Source organism: Vanrija albida (assembly GCF_041260175.1).
Source record: "Vanrija albida strain AlHP1 chromosome Unknown contig_4, whole genome shotgun sequence".
Classification (NCBI taxonomy): domain Eukaryota; kingdom Fungi; phylum Basidiomycota; class Tremellomycetes; order Trichosporonales; family Trichosporonaceae; genus Vanrija; species Vanrija albida.
The window spans coordinates 1,516,005-1,531,491 of record NW_027191423.1 but is presented as its reverse complement, the minus strand read 5'-3'; the positions used below and the strand labels follow the sequence as shown (position 1 = coordinate 1,531,491).

At 64.2% G+C, this 15,487-nt stretch overlaps 9 protein-coding genes across 9 annotated transcripts; 3 read left to right on the top strand and 6 right to left on the bottom strand.

Annotated features, from left to right (window-relative positions):
• Positions 1-756: 756 nt before the first annotated feature.
• On the bottom strand, positions 757-3,112 carry SNF1 (Protein kinase; the record flags this gene model as incomplete). The annotated part of the gene is made up of 8 exons (XM_069353798.1): positions 757-920; positions 967-1,644; positions 1,691-2,253; positions 2,290-2,421; positions 2,468-2,568; positions 2,628-2,724; positions 2,773-2,914; positions 2,953-3,112. The coding sequence occupies 8 exons, from the start codon at positions 3,110-3,112 to the stop codon at positions 757-759; spliced, it is 2,037 nt and encodes a 678-aa protein (XP_069208440.1).
• Positions 3,113-3,590: 478 nt separating this feature from the next.
• Q8F55_005307 (uncharacterized protein) lies at positions 3,591-4,119 on the bottom strand (the record flags this gene model as incomplete). The annotated part of the gene is made up of 2 exons (XM_069353797.1): positions 3,591-3,841; positions 4,005-4,119. The coding sequence occupies 2 exons, from the start codon at positions 4,117-4,119 to the stop codon at positions 3,591-3,593; spliced, it is 366 nt and encodes a 121-aa protein (XP_069208439.1).
• A 1,288-nt stretch (positions 4,120-5,407) lies between these two features.
• GAL83 (galactose metabolism-related protein) lies at positions 5,408-7,104 on the top strand (the record flags this gene model as incomplete). Its single annotated transcript, XM_069353796.1, has 3 exons — positions 5,408-6,156; positions 6,244-6,848; positions 6,919-7,104. 3 exons carry the CDS (start codon positions 5,408-5,410, stop codon positions 7,092-7,094), a joined length of 1,530 nt encoding a protein of 509 aa, XP_069208438.1. The 3' UTR covers positions 7,095-7,104.
• Positions 7,105-7,214: 110 nt separating this feature from the next.
• NOP4 (RNA recognition motif-containing protein) lies at positions 7,215-10,112 on the bottom strand (the record flags this gene model as incomplete). The annotated part of the gene is made up of 3 exons (XM_069353795.1): positions 7,215-9,484; positions 9,520-9,754; positions 9,795-10,112. The coding sequence occupies 3 exons, from the start codon at positions 10,110-10,112 to the stop codon at positions 7,215-7,217; spliced, it is 2,823 nt and encodes a 940-aa protein (XP_069208437.1).
• Positions 10,113-10,333: 221 nt separating this feature from the next.
• Positions 10,334-11,054, top strand: Q8F55_005304 (mitochondrial 37S ribosomal protein uS12m; the record flags this gene model as incomplete). The annotated part of the gene is made up of 4 exons (XM_069353794.1): positions 10,334-10,514; positions 10,563-10,824; positions 10,911-10,984; positions 11,032-11,054. The coding sequence occupies 4 exons, from the start codon at positions 10,334-10,336 to the stop codon at positions 11,052-11,054; spliced, it is 540 nt and encodes a 179-aa protein (XP_069208436.1).
• A 396-nt stretch (positions 11,055-11,450) lies between these two features.
• Positions 11,451-11,792, bottom strand: Q8F55_005303 (uncharacterized protein; the record flags this gene model as incomplete). The annotated part of the gene is made up of 3 exons (XM_069353793.1): positions 11,451-11,469; positions 11,507-11,613; positions 11,655-11,792. 3 exons carry the CDS (start codon positions 11,790-11,792, stop codon positions 11,451-11,453), a joined length of 264 nt encoding a protein of 87 aa, XP_069208435.1.
• A 166-nt stretch (positions 11,793-11,958) lies between these two features.
• Q8F55_005302 (uncharacterized protein) lies at positions 11,959-12,794 on the top strand (the record flags this gene model as incomplete). Its single annotated transcript, XM_069353792.1, has 5 exons — positions 11,959-11,986; positions 12,020-12,077; positions 12,119-12,522; positions 12,590-12,667; positions 12,700-12,794. The coding sequence occupies 5 exons, from the start codon at positions 11,959-11,961 to the stop codon at positions 12,792-12,794; spliced, it is 663 nt and encodes a 220-aa protein (XP_069208434.1).
• A 97-nt stretch (positions 12,795-12,891) lies between these two features.
• On the bottom strand, positions 12,892-13,716 carry Q8F55_005301 (uncharacterized protein; the record flags this gene model as incomplete). The annotated part of the gene is made up of 6 exons (XM_069353791.1): positions 12,892-12,907; positions 12,960-13,074; positions 13,107-13,329; positions 13,363-13,447; positions 13,486-13,620; positions 13,655-13,716. 6 exons carry the CDS (start codon positions 13,714-13,716, stop codon positions 12,892-12,894), a joined length of 636 nt encoding a protein of 211 aa, XP_069208433.1.
• A 285-nt stretch (positions 13,717-14,001) lies between these two features.
• RKI1 (ribose-5-phosphate isomerase rki1) lies at positions 14,002-15,180 on the bottom strand (the record flags this gene model as incomplete). The annotated part of the gene is made up of 5 exons (XM_069353790.1): positions 14,002-14,364; positions 14,400-14,532; positions 14,568-14,664; positions 14,716-14,815; positions 15,100-15,180. 5 exons carry the CDS (start codon positions 15,178-15,180, stop codon positions 14,002-14,004), a joined length of 774 nt encoding a protein of 257 aa, XP_069208432.1.
• Positions 15,181-15,487: the final 307 nt, after the last annotated feature.

Below are 15,487 nucleotides of genomic sequence, written 5' to 3'. Positions count from 1 at the left end.
TCGCCGCCGTCGGTGCAGAGAGCGAGCGGTAGTCGACAACTGTTTGCCTGTTTCTGTTCGACGAGATGGTGTGCTGCAACTTTGTGATCAAGACGGAAGGGCTGTTGTTGCAACGTGACAATGGTGAACCTGAAGGGGGGTGGGGTGGGGATGCGCGTGCGGTGGGTGGCAGGTGGGACAATGAGATGCTGCTGCAGCAGAGCAGCAAGTCGTGGTGACGGCGGCGGCAGGGAAAGTCGCGCGCATAGGCCGCGCCGCGTCCTATGGAGGGAGCAGGTCGACCGCGCACAGGCCGGCACGGCCAGCGCCATCGCGCCGCCGAGCCGCCGCCACGCCGGGGTTGAGACAAAGGGGCCTGGAGGTCCGCGTCGCGTTTCGCCTTGAGCCTCGCGGCGACGCTGACACGGGTCCCGCGCATGTCGTGTGCTGCGCATCGCGGTGCGAGCCAGTGTGAGGAGAGTCGGACCGTTGTCTGAGTCTGAGGCGCAATGTCGCTAGGGAACCATATCCTCCACCGATCCACCACAAGAAATGCCACACTCCACGTGACGCGCGTGACGAGGCCGCGAGCCTGGCGCGAGCCCTGCTTGTCTCAGCTTGACCTCGCCTCGACCACGATTCATCAGCAGTCTTAGGCCCAGTCCAAACCCGCACGGCGCACATGCACACACTCCCACACGCCCACACCCCGCATAGTCACAACTCGTAAAGCTACAAACCCATCTAATGACCTAGGCATTGCAGTCAAACCACCCCCTATCCACTCGCCAGCTCGGCAATCAGCTGGCACGCCATTTCCAAGAACTGGAATGGACCTGACACACCGGCACCGCCCAGCGCAGCACCCTTCGGACGCGTGGGCTCCTCGCCGTCCGCGGGCGGCACAGGCGTGTAGCTCACGTTGCGGAAGTCGACCAGGACTGGGGTGTCAGAGGTGGTCGTCTCTGCGAAATTGGCACCACTCACAGTTCGAGTTGTCCACGAAGAACAGCTGCAGGTCCATCCGAATCAATGTGTTGTCGTAACGCGCGCGCGTCTCGATCAGGAATAGCGACTGCGCCGCCTTCTCAATCGCTGCAGCCTCCTTCTTGCCAGGGGGCCGCTTGCCCATGACCACCTCCTTGTCAGGGTTCTCGGCCTGGTAGCGAGCAAGCGCATCGTCCACCTCCTCGGTGTACCCCTGGCCTCCGGGCGGCACAGGGCCAATCTCTGGCAGCGGCACGTCCTTGAGCTTCCACTCCATGCCAATCTGCTGCAGCACGCGGTAGATCTCAAGCAGCACCTCCATTGGCGGTGACCTCGAGCGGATACCAAAGTGCCAGCGGGGCTTCTGCAGCGGCTTGGTCTCGAAGTTTGGGATAGGTGGCTCTGGTGGGGATAGCAGGGCATGGGCAGCGCGCTCGGCATCCTCCTGCTCCCGAGTCTCGCCACCAGGGGGTGTAGACTTGCCGGGGAGAGAGCTGTCGAGGACGTCAAAGTGGGCGTTGGGAATGTCCTGGATCTCGGGGTCAACCTCGTCAAGGTCGTTCTCGTCCTCGGCCAGAGGCTGCTGGTGGTGAGGGATCTCGACGTTCCAGGCTGGTGGTGATGAAGCAAGGAAGTCCTCCATCGCCGACTGGTCCTCATCGTCAAACGAGTACAGGGCTGGGGCGTTAGTGGGGGTGAGAGTCGGTCAGGAAAAGCCACTCACAGTCGCGAACAATCTGCTTGTGGTCCCGCACGAGCTGGTACGCAACCTTGACCTGGTTGTCACCAGGCTTCTGCAGTGCGTCCTTGACCATCTCGGGCGTGTACGTCGAGATCTTCTGCAGCAGCTCCTCGACAATGTCGGGGTCGATGATACCCAGGTCCTCGGTCCATGTCAAGCCCTTGGCCTCGGCAATCTTCTTAGGGTCGGCCTGGCCCTCGTTGATCAACAGCAAGGTGCTCAGGTCGCCCATAGGAAGGGTGGGGTAGCGCTCCGTCATGGGCGTGGCAGGGAGGGGCTGGAGGTAGTTTGGCAGGTTCTCGAGGAAGAATGGCATCTGGCGGATCTCGTTGATGGTGGCACGCTTGACCGGGTCGACGACGAGCATGCGTCTCAGGACGTGCTGGGCCTCCTTGGACACGTGCGATGGCATCGAGTAGATGCCGCTCTCAATCTTCTTGAAGAGCGAGGGGATGTGGTCGTCGTCGAAGGGAAGCTTGCCGCAGAGGAGGACGTACATGATGACGCCTGCGCTCCAGACGTCGATCTCTGGACCAGAGTACAGCCTGCAGCGTCAGACCCAATCTCACCCTCGCACTCACTTTCCAGAGATGACCTCTGGCGCAGCATAGTTGGGAGAACCGCACGACGTCTTGAGGAAGTCTCCGTCCGTCATCAGGTTGGACAGACCAAAGTCGCCAATCTTGATGTTGTTGTGCGAGTCGAGGAACAAGCTGCAAGGGATTAGGGGCGATCCCGGGAGAACTCTTCGGTACTCACTTTTCGGGCTTGAGATCACGGTGCACAATGTGGTGGCGATGGCAGTATTCGATGGCGCCAATCATCTGCTGGAAGAACCTTCGGGCCTCGTTCTCGTCCATCTGGACCCAGGTTAGCTAACCCGAGAGGCGTTGCGCAGCCGGGCCCGACCTAAACTCACGCCACCCTTGCCCTTGGCTACAATGTAGTTGAACAGCTCCTCGCCCGCATACTCCATGACCATGATCACGTCTGTAGGCGTGGTGATGACCTCGTAGCTGTAGAGTCAGCGAGCGCTCTCCGTGGGCCCACGAGCGCCAACGCACAGCTTGATGATGTGTGGGTGCCGCAAGACTTTGAGGTACTGGATCTCACGCTTGACACGAGCGTTCATGTCGGGCGTGGTGATCTTGCTCCTGTTGATGAGCTTGAGGGCGACCTGGTGACCTGTAATGGCATGGGTCGCGACTGGCTGTCAGCATGACGTAGAGACGACAAGCACGCACGCTTGACCTTGCCAAACGAGCCGGTTCCCAGCGTCCGCTCGATAATGTACTGTCCGATACGGGGCTTTGGTCGCGACGAGCGCGGGTCGGTCGCGCCGGGGGGCACATCGCGCCTGGACCGTCCCGACGATGGGACGGGCGGCGCGGGTCGACTAGCCATTGGGTGGTGGGTGTGGGGTGGGGGGGTGAGTCGGTGTGGTGGCTGCTGAACGATGCGAGGGTGTGATGAGGTTGTGGGCTGCACAGGGGGTGACTGGAGTGGAAAGAGAGAGATGGGAGTGATGTGTAGCAGTCAGTTGTCAGCAGTGTCAGGTTGCAGGTTGTAGAGGGCTGTGACGGAGTTGTGTGACGGCGGGCGAACGGGCAGGCGGCCCAGGCGGGGTAGGGCACCAGGGGGAAAGGGGCCAGGCGCGCGCGCGCGGGGGCAACGACGACGAGGCGAGGCGCTCAGCCAGTAAGCCAGCAGCCATCAACCACATGCGGGGGTATTACGTATGGTGAAACGCAGCCAGATTCCGTATAGCCCAGCTTCAAGTAAATACGAAAATACAATTAAGCGATTAGGGTAATACGACCCCCAAGCAAAGTCATGACTGCATATCGTACCCCCCGGTCTAGTCTGCTCGACGCACACAGGCCTACTGGTACATCTTGAGCCCGGCGTCGGTGGGCTGCGCAATGAGCTCGCGCACAACGACCTTCTCCTTGTCCCACACGTTGCCAGTCCAGTACGGGTCGGCCTTGACGCGCGCCCACGCCTCCTCGATCGTGCCGTACCGCAGGAGGAGGACGGAGCCGTCGAGGTCCTTGACCTGGTCGTAGTCGGCGTGGCGCTCGCCGGCACCAATGTGCGTCGTGGTCGAGTCGTTGACCATGCCCTGGCCGAAGACTGTCGGCGGGTTAGGACTCGACTACCTTCCTCGCCTTCCCCGGATCCCCGTCTTCCTCGCCTTCCTTCACATCAACCTCCCCTTCCCTCCCCCTACCCCCTACTCTTCACCCCCTCGCAGGTGCTCATAAATGAATCGCCCGCCCAGACACCCCCGACTTACCAGCGTGACCGTCCTTGATGCTCTCTCCAAACGCGTCAAAGTGCGCCTTCCTCGCCGCGAGGCGGTTCTCGAGGTTGTTGGCCGGGTCGGGCGCGTAGACGAGGTAGAGGGGCATGGTGTGTATGTCGTGCGAGAGGAGGAGGTGAGTGCGTGAGTGAGCAAGTAGATGAGTAAATGGGCGAGCGAGTGCGAGAAGTACCAGCGAGCAGACGACCCAGACTCGAGGTTGCTGTCGGTGGAGGGCGAAGCACCGGTGCTAGCCGCCGGAGTCACCGCCGAGCATGCCGGAGAAGCCGCCGCCGCTTGGTCATGGTGCTATTCTCTGCCGCTCTGCCGGACTATGGTGCGGGCGAGACCGACAGTGATCAGCAGAGCATTGTCGAGCGTCCTTGTATTGCAGCAAGCTCTTGCTTGTTATCTGATGCGTTTGTGGCTGTTGCGGGGTAGCCGTGTCTTGTGCCACCCACCCCGCTCGACGCCTTCCCCAGCTTCCAGCTTTCCCCTGCCCACTCGTGCCCCACGACTTTGCCGCTCGCTCCCCCCCGTTGCCCCCTTTGTCGTGTCACATTCCAGCGCGATTCAAACCAAGTGGTGCGATAAGCCCACTGGGAATGGTGCTAAACGAAGCGGTGCCAACTGGTGCAAAGGTGTTGCAGGCACAGCAGGGACAGACGGGGGGAAGGCAAAGGGGGTGGGTGGGTCAACAGCCGCGCCTGTGACTGAGAGAGAGGCGGGTGGCGGCACTGCGGCGGGGCGGCTGGGGTCAGTGCACGTGGGGGTGGTTGCGCCAGGTTGCTTCCGATGGAACAGGGGGGGATTCAAAGGAGGAAGGCAAGGGCGAGGTGGCGAGGGAAGGAGGGCGCGGCAGTGAGGCCGACTGCATTTCAGTGGTGGCGAGTTTGAGTTGATGCTGCGCTACAATGCACGTCGTGTGCAAAGTGCACTCCCTCTGTCTGTCTGTCTGTTGCCAAGTCTTTGTCGGTCGTCGTCGCGTGCAGCATATCTCTCGGTGGATTGTCTTGTCGCGCACGCGCGCTCGCGTCGCCGTGAGGCGTGTCACTCACTGACTGAGTGCTCTATAAGAAATCGCCCGTAGCGGTAATAGTTGTTGGAATCTGACCCCGCGTCAAGACAGTGCTGCCGTGCCCACCCACCCAAGCAAGCACCCAGCCAGCCAGCCAGCGTGCCGTCGACGCCACCACCCACCTCGTTCGCCAACGACATCACTCATCCCGATCCACAAATCACCCACCCACCACCCCCACTCCCCACTCCCCCCAACAATGGGAAACACTCCATCACACCAGCACGGCTCTCCAGCAAGACAAGGTGACGGCGCTGGCCCAAGCCTAGGCCGCGCAGGCTCAACCTCGCGCCGGCACGCACCAAACCTCCGACTGCCAATGCCCCAGCGTCCCCCAGCACACGTATCGCCCCAGTCATCAAACCCGACGTCACCATCAGGCCGTCCGGGCTCGCCGAGGCGGCGCAAGAGCCTCGAGCTCCCCGACATGCAGAAACTCAGCTTCACCCCGGCCGCGCCCCAGCCCACAACGGCCACCACCACGTCCAACGCCAACGCCGCGCCCAACGCAAAGGCACCCAACGCCGCCGCCGCCGCGTCGGCACCCCCACCACCCGCCGCCGTCAACGCCGCCGCGCCACCGCCCACATCACCAGGCTCGTCGAGGAAATGGCAGCAGGCGCTCGGGGGCCGCGTCGCGTCCCCGCTCGGAGGGCCGGGCCTCGCACCCATGTCCAAGGTGGACAAGGGTGTCGTCGGAGGCGTGACGGTCGTGCCCGTCAACGACTCGTCAACCTACTTTCCCTCGCAGCCCATCCCGATCCGCTCCCCGCGCGGCCAGGGCGCCGAGCTGCCACCAGCCACAGCGGCACACGCCGCACACGACCGGCCACACCCGCCATCGTCGAGCCGCAGGCCAGAGGTCAAGCTCGCCGAGACGCCAGTGCCCACCGGCCTCACACCGCCTCCACCCACCGTGTCTCCGACGCCACCGCCCGCGGAGCAGGCCACGGCGACAAACGACGGACTGGTTGATGTTCCCATCCAGTGGAACGGCGGCGGCAAGAACGTCTACGTCACGGGCAACTTTGCTGACAAGTGGCGCGGGCGCGTCAAGCTCAAGAAGAGGTGAGTGGGCCGTGCGCGCTGCACTGCGCGCTGCACTGCGCGCGAGCTGCAGTCGACTCGACTCAGCCAGTCCACTAACCTCCGCAGCACGCACGACTTCAACACCATCCTCCGCCTCGCTCCTGGCCAGTACAAGCTCAAGTTTATCGTCGACGACAGCTGGCGATGCTCAAAGGCGATCCCGACAGCGACAGACGACGACGGCACGCTCGTCAACTGGATCGAGGTCGAGGCGCCCAAGACCGAGGCCGAGCTGCAGGCAGAGTGGGCCATGGACTCGAAGCCGGCCGTCAAGGCCGAGGACGTCGACGACAGCCAGTGGACGTCGGAGATCCCGGCCTCGCTCGTGCTCTACCAGTACCTCGAGGAGCTGCCGCAAATGTTCCCGCCAGACGTGCTCAAGCAGTACGTGGCCAGTAGCCCGTACTTTTCGCCCGTGCCCAAGCCGCCCCAGCTGCCGCGCATCCTCGAAAAGGTCATCCTTAACACGGACACGCGCCGCCCCGACCCGAGAGAGCAGCAGGACGGCCCGCCTGCCGGTGGCATCGACGACAATGCCATCCTCGCGACGCCCAGCCACGCCGTGCTGAACCATCTGATGGCGAGCGCGATCAAGAACGGTACCCTGGGCGTCGGCACCACGACGAGGTATAGGAAGAAGTACATTACGACCATGTTCTTCCGCCCAACGCGTGAGTGAAGTGAGGCCGCGTTTGCGACCGTCCGCGAGAGTTGACCATATTACACATACTCACGCCCCAGCCTCCGACCTCATGCCCACCCAGGAGCAGGCCGCGGCGGGTCAGGCTGCTGCTGCTGCCGCTGGCGCGCCGGCCGAGGCCAACGGCGCGGCCGCACCCCCCACCGACACGACCGCCGACGCCCCGCCGCCGCCTGCCGAGCACGCGACGCCCGTCCCCCCCGCGGCCGCGCAATGAGCCCCGGACCTGTACATACGGACGCGTCCTCCATTGATCATGTAGATGACCTATGCACTGCATAGCTAGCCCGGCAGTACTAACGATGCATTACGATACAGACCAAATCTATCCCTAGCCCTACTTGCCGCCCTTGCGCTGCTTGCGCTTGCGGCCGATCATGCTGCCGAGCGCCGAACCGAGCTTTTCGATACCGCGCGGCTGTTCGGCGTTGGCGCCCGTCACGGTGGCCTCGGAGCGGCGCTCGCGCTTGGGCCTGTCGGCGCGGCCGCCGTCGCGCTTGTCGCCGCCGCGGGCGTCACGGTCCTTGCGTGGCGACTTGGACTTGTCCTTGGCGTCAAACTTGCCCTTGCCCTTGCCGCCCTTCTTGTCCGTCCGCTGGCGCTTGCCGCCGGCGCCGGCGTCCTCGTCGTCCGTGTCCTCGGCCGCGATGGCGTCGGCCTTGCGCTTGCCGCCTGCGCCAGCCGGGCGGTCGTGCGACTGCTTGTCGACGCGCCTGCGCACGACTTGCGCATTCTCGATCGAAAACTCGATCAGCAGCGTCTTGCCACCGCGCATGCCGCCCTGGCTGCGGTCGTCGCCCTCGGCGAGGCGCGCGTCAATCTTCTTGAGCCGCGCCTCGAGCTCCTCGACGCTCTCCTTCTCCTTCTCGCCTGCGCGGGCGCGCTCGAGCTGCGCCTTTGCACGGTCGCGGAGCTCGCCCAGCTCGGCGACCCACCACTCCCACACGAGCGGGCCGACGGTCGCGTTGTTGTTCGCCCATCGGAGCACCTTGAGCGCCTCCTTGTGCGAGCGCAGCTCGAGGAAACCGTAACCCTTTGATCGGCCAGAGTTGGTGAGCGGGTCGACCTTCTCGTTCTGGCGCACGACCTTGGACTGGACGACGGCCGTCTGGCGCTCGCCGCGCTTGGGGCCCTTGCCTGAAGCGGCGCGGGCCTCGAGCGCGGGCGAGAGGGTGGAGTCGGTCTCCTCGACGCGGGACAGGGGCTCACGGGTGCCGGCGGCGACCTCGGCGTCGAACGTGCGCACAGCGTGGATACCCAGGCGCTTGAGACCGCGGTCGGTGAGGAAGAGAGGCAGCTGGCGGATAGAGAGACGCGTCTTGGAGACGTACAGCGCCGGGTTGGAGCGGAGGAGCGCCTTTCGTGCGTTGAAGGCAGCCTGGCGCTTCTCAACTTCGACGGAGGGGAGGGCAGCGGCGGCAGGCGAATTGGGGAACACGACACCCTCGCGCATGAGGTACGTGTTGCGCTTGTCGCCCTTCTCGCGCGCGCGCTCGGCGTCCTCCTTGAGGTTGCCGGCCTGCTCGCGGGTCACGGCGCGCGAGACGGCGAGCGTGCGGCCGTGGAGGACGAGCTTGGAGGCGAGAGATGACGACGGGTCGGCAGTCAGGACGGACGGCAGGGCGAAGGGGTTCTTCTTGTCGCCGAGCGGCATGGCGTTGGCACCAGTCTCCTGAGCGACGCGCTCCGACTCGGTGATGGCCTCGTCGGCGTGCTCAGAGTTCCAGTAGCACACGAAGCCAGTGCCGCGCGAGCGGCCCGTGGCCTTGTCGATCGTGATGCGCGCGTAGCGAATGGGGCCGAACGTGCGGAACAGGGTACCGAGCTCCTGTTCTGTCGTCTCGAATGGGAGGTTGCGGATGAAGAGGGTGCTGCCGACGTCGGTGTCGGGGAGCCTTGGCTTGATGGGGGCTTCCTCCTCGTCCTCGTCCTCGTCCTCGTCGCCCTCGGCCATCTCGACATCCTCGTCATTGTCCTCCTCCTCGTCCTCATCGTCACTTCCCTCCTCTCCGCTCTCGCTTCCACTTCCACTTCCACTGCCGCTCGCCTCGCCCTCGCTCTCCGACCCGCTCTCCTCGGCCTCCTCCTTCTTCTCCTCCTCCTTGGGCTGCGTCTCTTGCCACTTGTCCTTACTCAAGGCCCAGTCGACAGCAACGAGACGGTCGTCGTCGACCTTGCGCGCCTTGGCGGCCTCGCGTCCCTTCTTTCCCTTTGCGACCGCGGCATCGGGCGCACGGGTGATGGCCTTGCCGTTGACCGCCTCCATGGCGCGCTCGGCGTCTTTCCTGACCATGAACCACACGAAAGCGAAACCACGGGCACGGGGTGGCGCGCCCTCGATCTTGGACGGTGCGGTCGGCAGGTCGATGGCGACGAGCGGGCCGAAGGGCAGGAACGTGGCGCGGAGGTCGGCCTCGGTCGTGTCCCATGCCAAGTTACGCACGATCAGACGGCCAGCGTGCGACGCAGCGCGGCCTTCGCCCTTCGTCGAGAGTTTGTCCAGGCGCTTCTTGAGAACGCACGACAGGATCGCTCCCTTATATGTGTGCCCGTGGAGCTTGGGGAGCGCCTTGAGCGCGTCGCCGTGGGAGGGGAAGATGATGTTGGCTGCGGTTAGCGGCTAACGCCTAGGGGCAACCCACCAGTGTTGACGTTCTCCTCGCCCTCGATGGGGTAGACGAGCTCGGCTTTGTCGTTGGCCTTGCGGACCTTCTTCCAGAGGACGGCCTTTGTCAGGTCGGCGGGCAGGCCAGAGAGGATGAGGGTGCGGATGGCGTTGGGGTCAGACGGGCCGGTGCTCTCCTCGCCCGCTGCGACGCGGGGCTTCTTAGCCTGGCGAGGGGCAGCCTGGGCCTCCTTGCGCTCCTTCATAGACAGCTGCACGGGTCAGCATGCCACCACCTGCGCCGCCACCCACCTTCTGGTCGGCCCAGCCGACGCGGATCTTCCTGCCCTTGCCGCCAAACTCCTTGTTGTCGAGCTCCTCGATGGCGCGCTCGGCGTCTTCACGCATAGAGTAGGTGACATAGCCCACACCCTTCGAGTTGCCCGTCTCGCGGTCGGTCGCGACGAAGCCGTGGCGGATGGGGCCGATGAAGGAGAAGTGCGTGATGAGGTCGGTCGAGGTCGCGTTGTACGGCAGCGACGAGACGAAGAGCGTCGCGGCCGCGCCCTTGTCGCCGGCGCCCTTGGACCCCCTGGGCTCTTCGAGGGGGATAAAGTCTGCCTCGGACATGGTGCTGGTGTTGTTTGTGGTTGTGCGAGATGTCGCTGGCCTCAAGAACTTCAATCCGCAGAAATCTCAAGTGGAGGTGGGATTGATATGTCCACGTGGCGAATGACACGTAAAAATCAGTCTCAGCCAGGACCGACTTGCACGAACTTCCGACTTTGCAGATGGCACCCAGGTGCATCTTCGGCACTCTCACTCCATCTCGCTCGTCCACCAGCAGCACAATGTTCGCCCGCGGCGCCGTCTCGGCCCTCACCTCGTCGTTAGGCCAGCTGTCGATGCGCGCCGTGCGCGCGCAGCCCATCGCCTCGTCGTCGCGCGTGCGCCTGGCGCCTGCCGCGCAGCCGCTCGCTGCGCGCGCCTTCTCCGTCTCGGCCCCGGCGTCCAAGTCGACCGTCAACCAGGGTGGGTAGCGGCGTCGCCTCTGTTGTGGGGGTGCGACTGACGCTTCAGTCATTCGCGGCTGCCGCAAGCCCAGGACACGGAAAAAGCCCACGCCGCTGCTCGAGGGCGCGCCGCAGCGCAAGGGCGTGCTCACAAAGGTCTACACCGTCAAGCCGCGTAAGCCCAACTCGGCGCAGCGTAAGGTCTGCCGTGTCAAGCTCAGCACGGGCAAGAGCACGATCGCGTACATCCCTGGTGAGGGGCACAACCTGCAGGAGCACGCGGTTGTGTTGGTCCGTGGCGGGCGTACCAAGGATTTGCCCGGTGTCAAGTGAGTCGGCGAGCGAGTGGCAGCGCGCAGCGCTGCGCGCGAGTGATCAAGCTGCCGCCTAGTGGGATGTTGTACTGACGTTGCAGGTACAAGATTGTCCGTGGCGCGCTCGACACGCACGGCGTCGTTGGCCGCACCAAGTCGCGGTCCAAGTACGGTGGTGAGTCTGATGTCGAAGTACGTGGAGCATCAGCTGACACTGTGCAGTCAAGAAGCCCAAGAGCCCTTAGACGGTTCTGTACATCATGATATGCATTGGCACTACATTGGCGTGTGGGGCAGGCCGGGGGGGGGGGGGAGGAGTTGAAGGAGGATGGAGGGGTTGGGGGCAACCAGACCGTGGCTGCCGCTGCGGCGTTGTTGTGTTCAGCCTCGAAGCTAGGCCAGTCTGCGCTTGCTGCCGGGCATGAATGCCGCCCACACGCATGTGTGGTTGTCCGTCGTCGAGCCGAAGCCGAACGCGGTCCCGCGGTCCCGCGGTCAGCTGGTCAGTGACCGCTGGCTCGCTCACATCCTGGCCGCCCGCTCGCCACGAGCCGTCCTCCAACCCTCGCACCCCACCCCACCAGCCCAAGGCCATCCATACACGTATCGTACAACACCGCCCCGGTCTATGCGCTCCCAGGCTACTTCTTGGCCTTGCCGCTGGGCGTCAGCGCTGCGTCGTAAATCGCCAACTCACGCTCCCGCCTCAAGGTCGCCCTTGTTCTTCATGATGGTGAGCTTGCCCGACGAGGCCGCGTTGACCATCTGCTTCTCGATCGAGTTGTTGATCTTGCTCGAGAGTTTCTGGGCCGCGTCAGAGCCCCGCGGCTGCAGCCTCAACCCACCTTGGTCGTGATCTTCTCGCGGACGTGGTCGAGCTTCTTGGGCGCAAACTCGCGCCGGCCCTTGGGCAGCTTGCCGCCCTTCTTGCGGCCGCCCGACTCCTTCTTCGCCTTGAGGCCCTTGGATGCGCCTTGAGCCATGGTGGGGTGTTGTGGTGTGGGTGATGGCTACAGCGTCTTCCTCGATGTTGACGACCAAATCTGATGTCCGAGATTTTAGTCCCGCCGGTGGAGGTGGAGAAAGTTGATGTCGAGATCGAGATCGAGATCGAGATCGCGACGAGCGCTTTCAACCACCACACCAGCCATGACAAAAGGATTCAAGTACATCATCGGTGCGTGCGGCTGCGAATGCCACTGACGGCCAGAGCACATGGAGCAGGACGACGAGGCGACGCGCGCCCTGCCCGAGTGGGTGCGGCTCGAGTGAGTCACCTCGACCCCCCCCTCCTCGCTAACAGCGCAAGGTACGCGCACATGCTCGTGGCGGTGGGCGACGCGTCCGAGGTCGACTTCACGTCGCTCTCGACGTCCTCGATCCCGCCGCTGCGCGAGTACCTCGACACCAAGCCGAGCTCGTCCAAGGCCGGGCTCCACACGGCGCCGGTGCTCGACATGCTCGCGGCGCGCGAGCCCCCGATCCCGCAGAGCAGGGTGTGCCTGCTCGACCCGCGCGCGACCGAGGTCATCTCCCCCGCTGATGCGGACAAGTTTGACGTGTTCCTCTACGGCGGCATCCTCGGCGACGATCCCCCCCGCGACCGCACCGGCGAGCTCCGCAGGCTCGGGTTCGAGGGCCGCCACCTTGGCCCGGTGCAGATGACGACTGATACCGCCGTGAAGGTGACCAAGATTGTTGTCGAGGACGGGGGTGAGTGGCGTGGGGTGGAGCTGTGGGGGCTTGAGCCATGGAGGGAGAGAGTGGCCTGACGCCCCAGTCCCCCTCGACGAGATCAAGTTTGTCGACTTCCCCACCATCACGTTCAACAAGCACGAGTCGATCGAGATGCCGTTCCGTGAGTGCTGCTGTCGGTCCCGCTGACCCCAGGCTACGTCACCGACGCAAAGGGCGAGCCTATCCTCCCCCCAGGCATGAAGGACCACCTCAAGGCGGACCTCAACCGCACCATCGACGACTTTTGATGCATCTGTATAGAATTGGGTCTGCTGCACCGTCTCGGTTCATTAAACTGCACTACAATCGCGGCTTGGAGGCGGCGTGTGGGCCGCCGCCCGCATCCTAGTCGAGCCTGTCGCTGTGTGTGTCAGCTGCGCCCGAACCCGACTGCCACACGCCGCGCCACTCACGCAAGGTACTGGTCCCACTCGGCCTTGCCCCAGCCGCTCGACACGGCGGGGTCCTCGAGGCCGTTGAACAGGGCCGTCGGGGTGACGTGGATGCCGTTCTGGCGGCCCTCACGGACTGGGGTCAGCTTACCCCTACACACGGCTCACTCAAAAACTTGAAGTCGAGGAAGGCCGTCGACCCGCCATTGTTCTTCTCGTGCACGGCCAGCTTGGAGAGCAGCGCCTCCTTGGCGACGTCGGCGCTCTCGGCGCCCAGCTTGCCCGCCGACTGGATGACCTTGACCGCGACGTCGACGTACGCCTCGGTGACCTGGCGCGGCGTCTGGTCGAGCACGAGGCGGTTGAAGAAGTTTTCCTGGATGTCGTAGGTCTGGACGTCAGCGGCGTCTGGGCAGCTACCCACCGCAAGCAAAAAGTCCCAGAAGAGGTCGGGGTGCTCCTGGCCAAAGACGAGCAGCGCCTCGGCGGGGTACGCCGAGAGGTAGTGGCTGGGCGTTGTCAGCGCTCGTAGCCACGCCCCACGCACAAGGGCTGCGGGTAGATCCGCGTAATGAGCTGCAGCTTGCCCTCGTACTTGCCCCCCTTGGAGATGTGGGGCACGACGTTGGCGGCGAGCGAGCGCGTGATGTTGCGCGACGGCGGGCAGAGCGGGTCGATGAAGCTGCCGTCAGTGGTGGGCTACACCGGCCACCTACACCTCGAGCGACTGGCCGCCGGTGCCGGTGCGGAGGAAGGCGAGGGAGCGCGGGAGGCCCATTGTGCTGCTTGCTTGTTGTGGATGGGGTGGTGAGAAGATGCAGATGGGTGGGTGGAATGAGATCAAGCCTGTTGCAATCGCCGTCGCCGTCACGACTGAGCTGCCAACGCGCTGCGCCCAATGACGCCATAGCGAAGCATGACGCAGGAACAAGCCGTCAACTCGCCTCGGCAACTTCCGCCACTCGCACGTTTACACTTCACCGCGGTGCATCTACAAGCTGAACAGCGACAGCGCGCCCCGCGCCATTTTATAATGATGGATATGTACGCCACGCCGCATCCCTTAGGCCGAGGCGATCGCCGGGACGTCGGGCACCGACGCAATCTGCTCGACCTTGCCGCCCAGCGCACGCACAGTGACGCTGCCGTCCTCGTTGCCAAAGTACGCGGCCTTGGCCAGGTCGGTGAAGAGGCCGACCTCGACGACACCCGTGATGAGCTTGATGCGCACGAGCAGCTCGGCGGGCTTGAGCATCTGCTCCTTGGGGAACACGGCGTCGATGATGAAGTTGCCGTTGTCGCTCACGACCGGGCCGGCCTTGGCCTTGCCCATGCGCAGCGTAGGCGTGCCACCCTGCTTGGTGAGCGTGGCGAGCACCTGGGCGTAGGCGAAGGGCACGACCTCGATGGGGACACCCTGCTTCCACTGCGCTGTCAGAGTCATCCCGGCGAGCCACTCACGTTTGTGCCAAGCACCTCCGAGTTCTTGCGGTAGTCGGCGACCATGACCCACGTGTCGGCCATGTCGGCGAGCACCTTCTCGCGGAGCTGGCACGCGCCGCCGCCCTTGATCGAGTTGAGGTTGGAGTCGACCCTGGGGGTTAGCAAGGCGCAGCGCTCCCATCTCACTCGTCAGCGCCGTCAATCGTCACGTCGAGGCGGGTGTACTGGTCGACGTCGCCGAGAGCAAGCCCCGCCTTGATGATGAGCTCCTTGGACTGGAAGCCTGCGGGGGGTGTCAGGGGCACGCGGCTAGTCACAGTCAGAGCTGACGTACCAGTGGGGAGGAAGACACGGCCAGCGTTGGCCTTGGGGCCCTGCTGGACAATGCGGTCGACGACGTACGGGACGGTCGATCCCGAGCCGATGCCAATGAGCTGCGGGGTTAGTCGCGAGAAAGTTGCGATGCGCTCGAGCCTGTTTCGAGCGAGCTCGTCCTCTGTGACCCCCGGCTCCCCTCTCCCGGCTCATGCCGCTCGCTGCGTTCGCAAGGCATCTCGTCCGCCCACCAACCCACCCGCTCGCCGCGCGAGCAAGATCCATCACCACAGCCTACCCCTCTGCCTCCCCAGCCACCAAACACCCCTCCCACCGCCCATCCGGCCCGGCATCCGGACACCCAACCACCTCCTCCGCCTTCCTTCCGATCTCCCACACCTACCTTGTGCTCCAGACCAATGTGGCGGTCAACCGCGGCGTACGCGGCCAGGCGCTTGGCGGCTTCGACTCCAGTGAGGGACATGTTGCGGGCTGTGTGGAGGATTGATGCGAGTCGCATGCAAAGAGGCCGGGCGATGACTCTGGCGCTCTGGCATCTCGCATCTCGACGAGACATGTATGCCGAAGGTTCCGAGTGGAGGCTTACGTAAATGAGGATTCGATTGAATTACGTAAATCAATCCAGAGTTACGTAACACACGGAGGAAATCCGGTCGGACACCACTTTCCGGCATGCCGATTTGACAGCGCAGATGCTAACGAGCAGACGCCGTTGTGCGTGTCATGGTCGTCTGCATGCATCGTGTGACCAGGAAGGGCCAGCAGGGCTA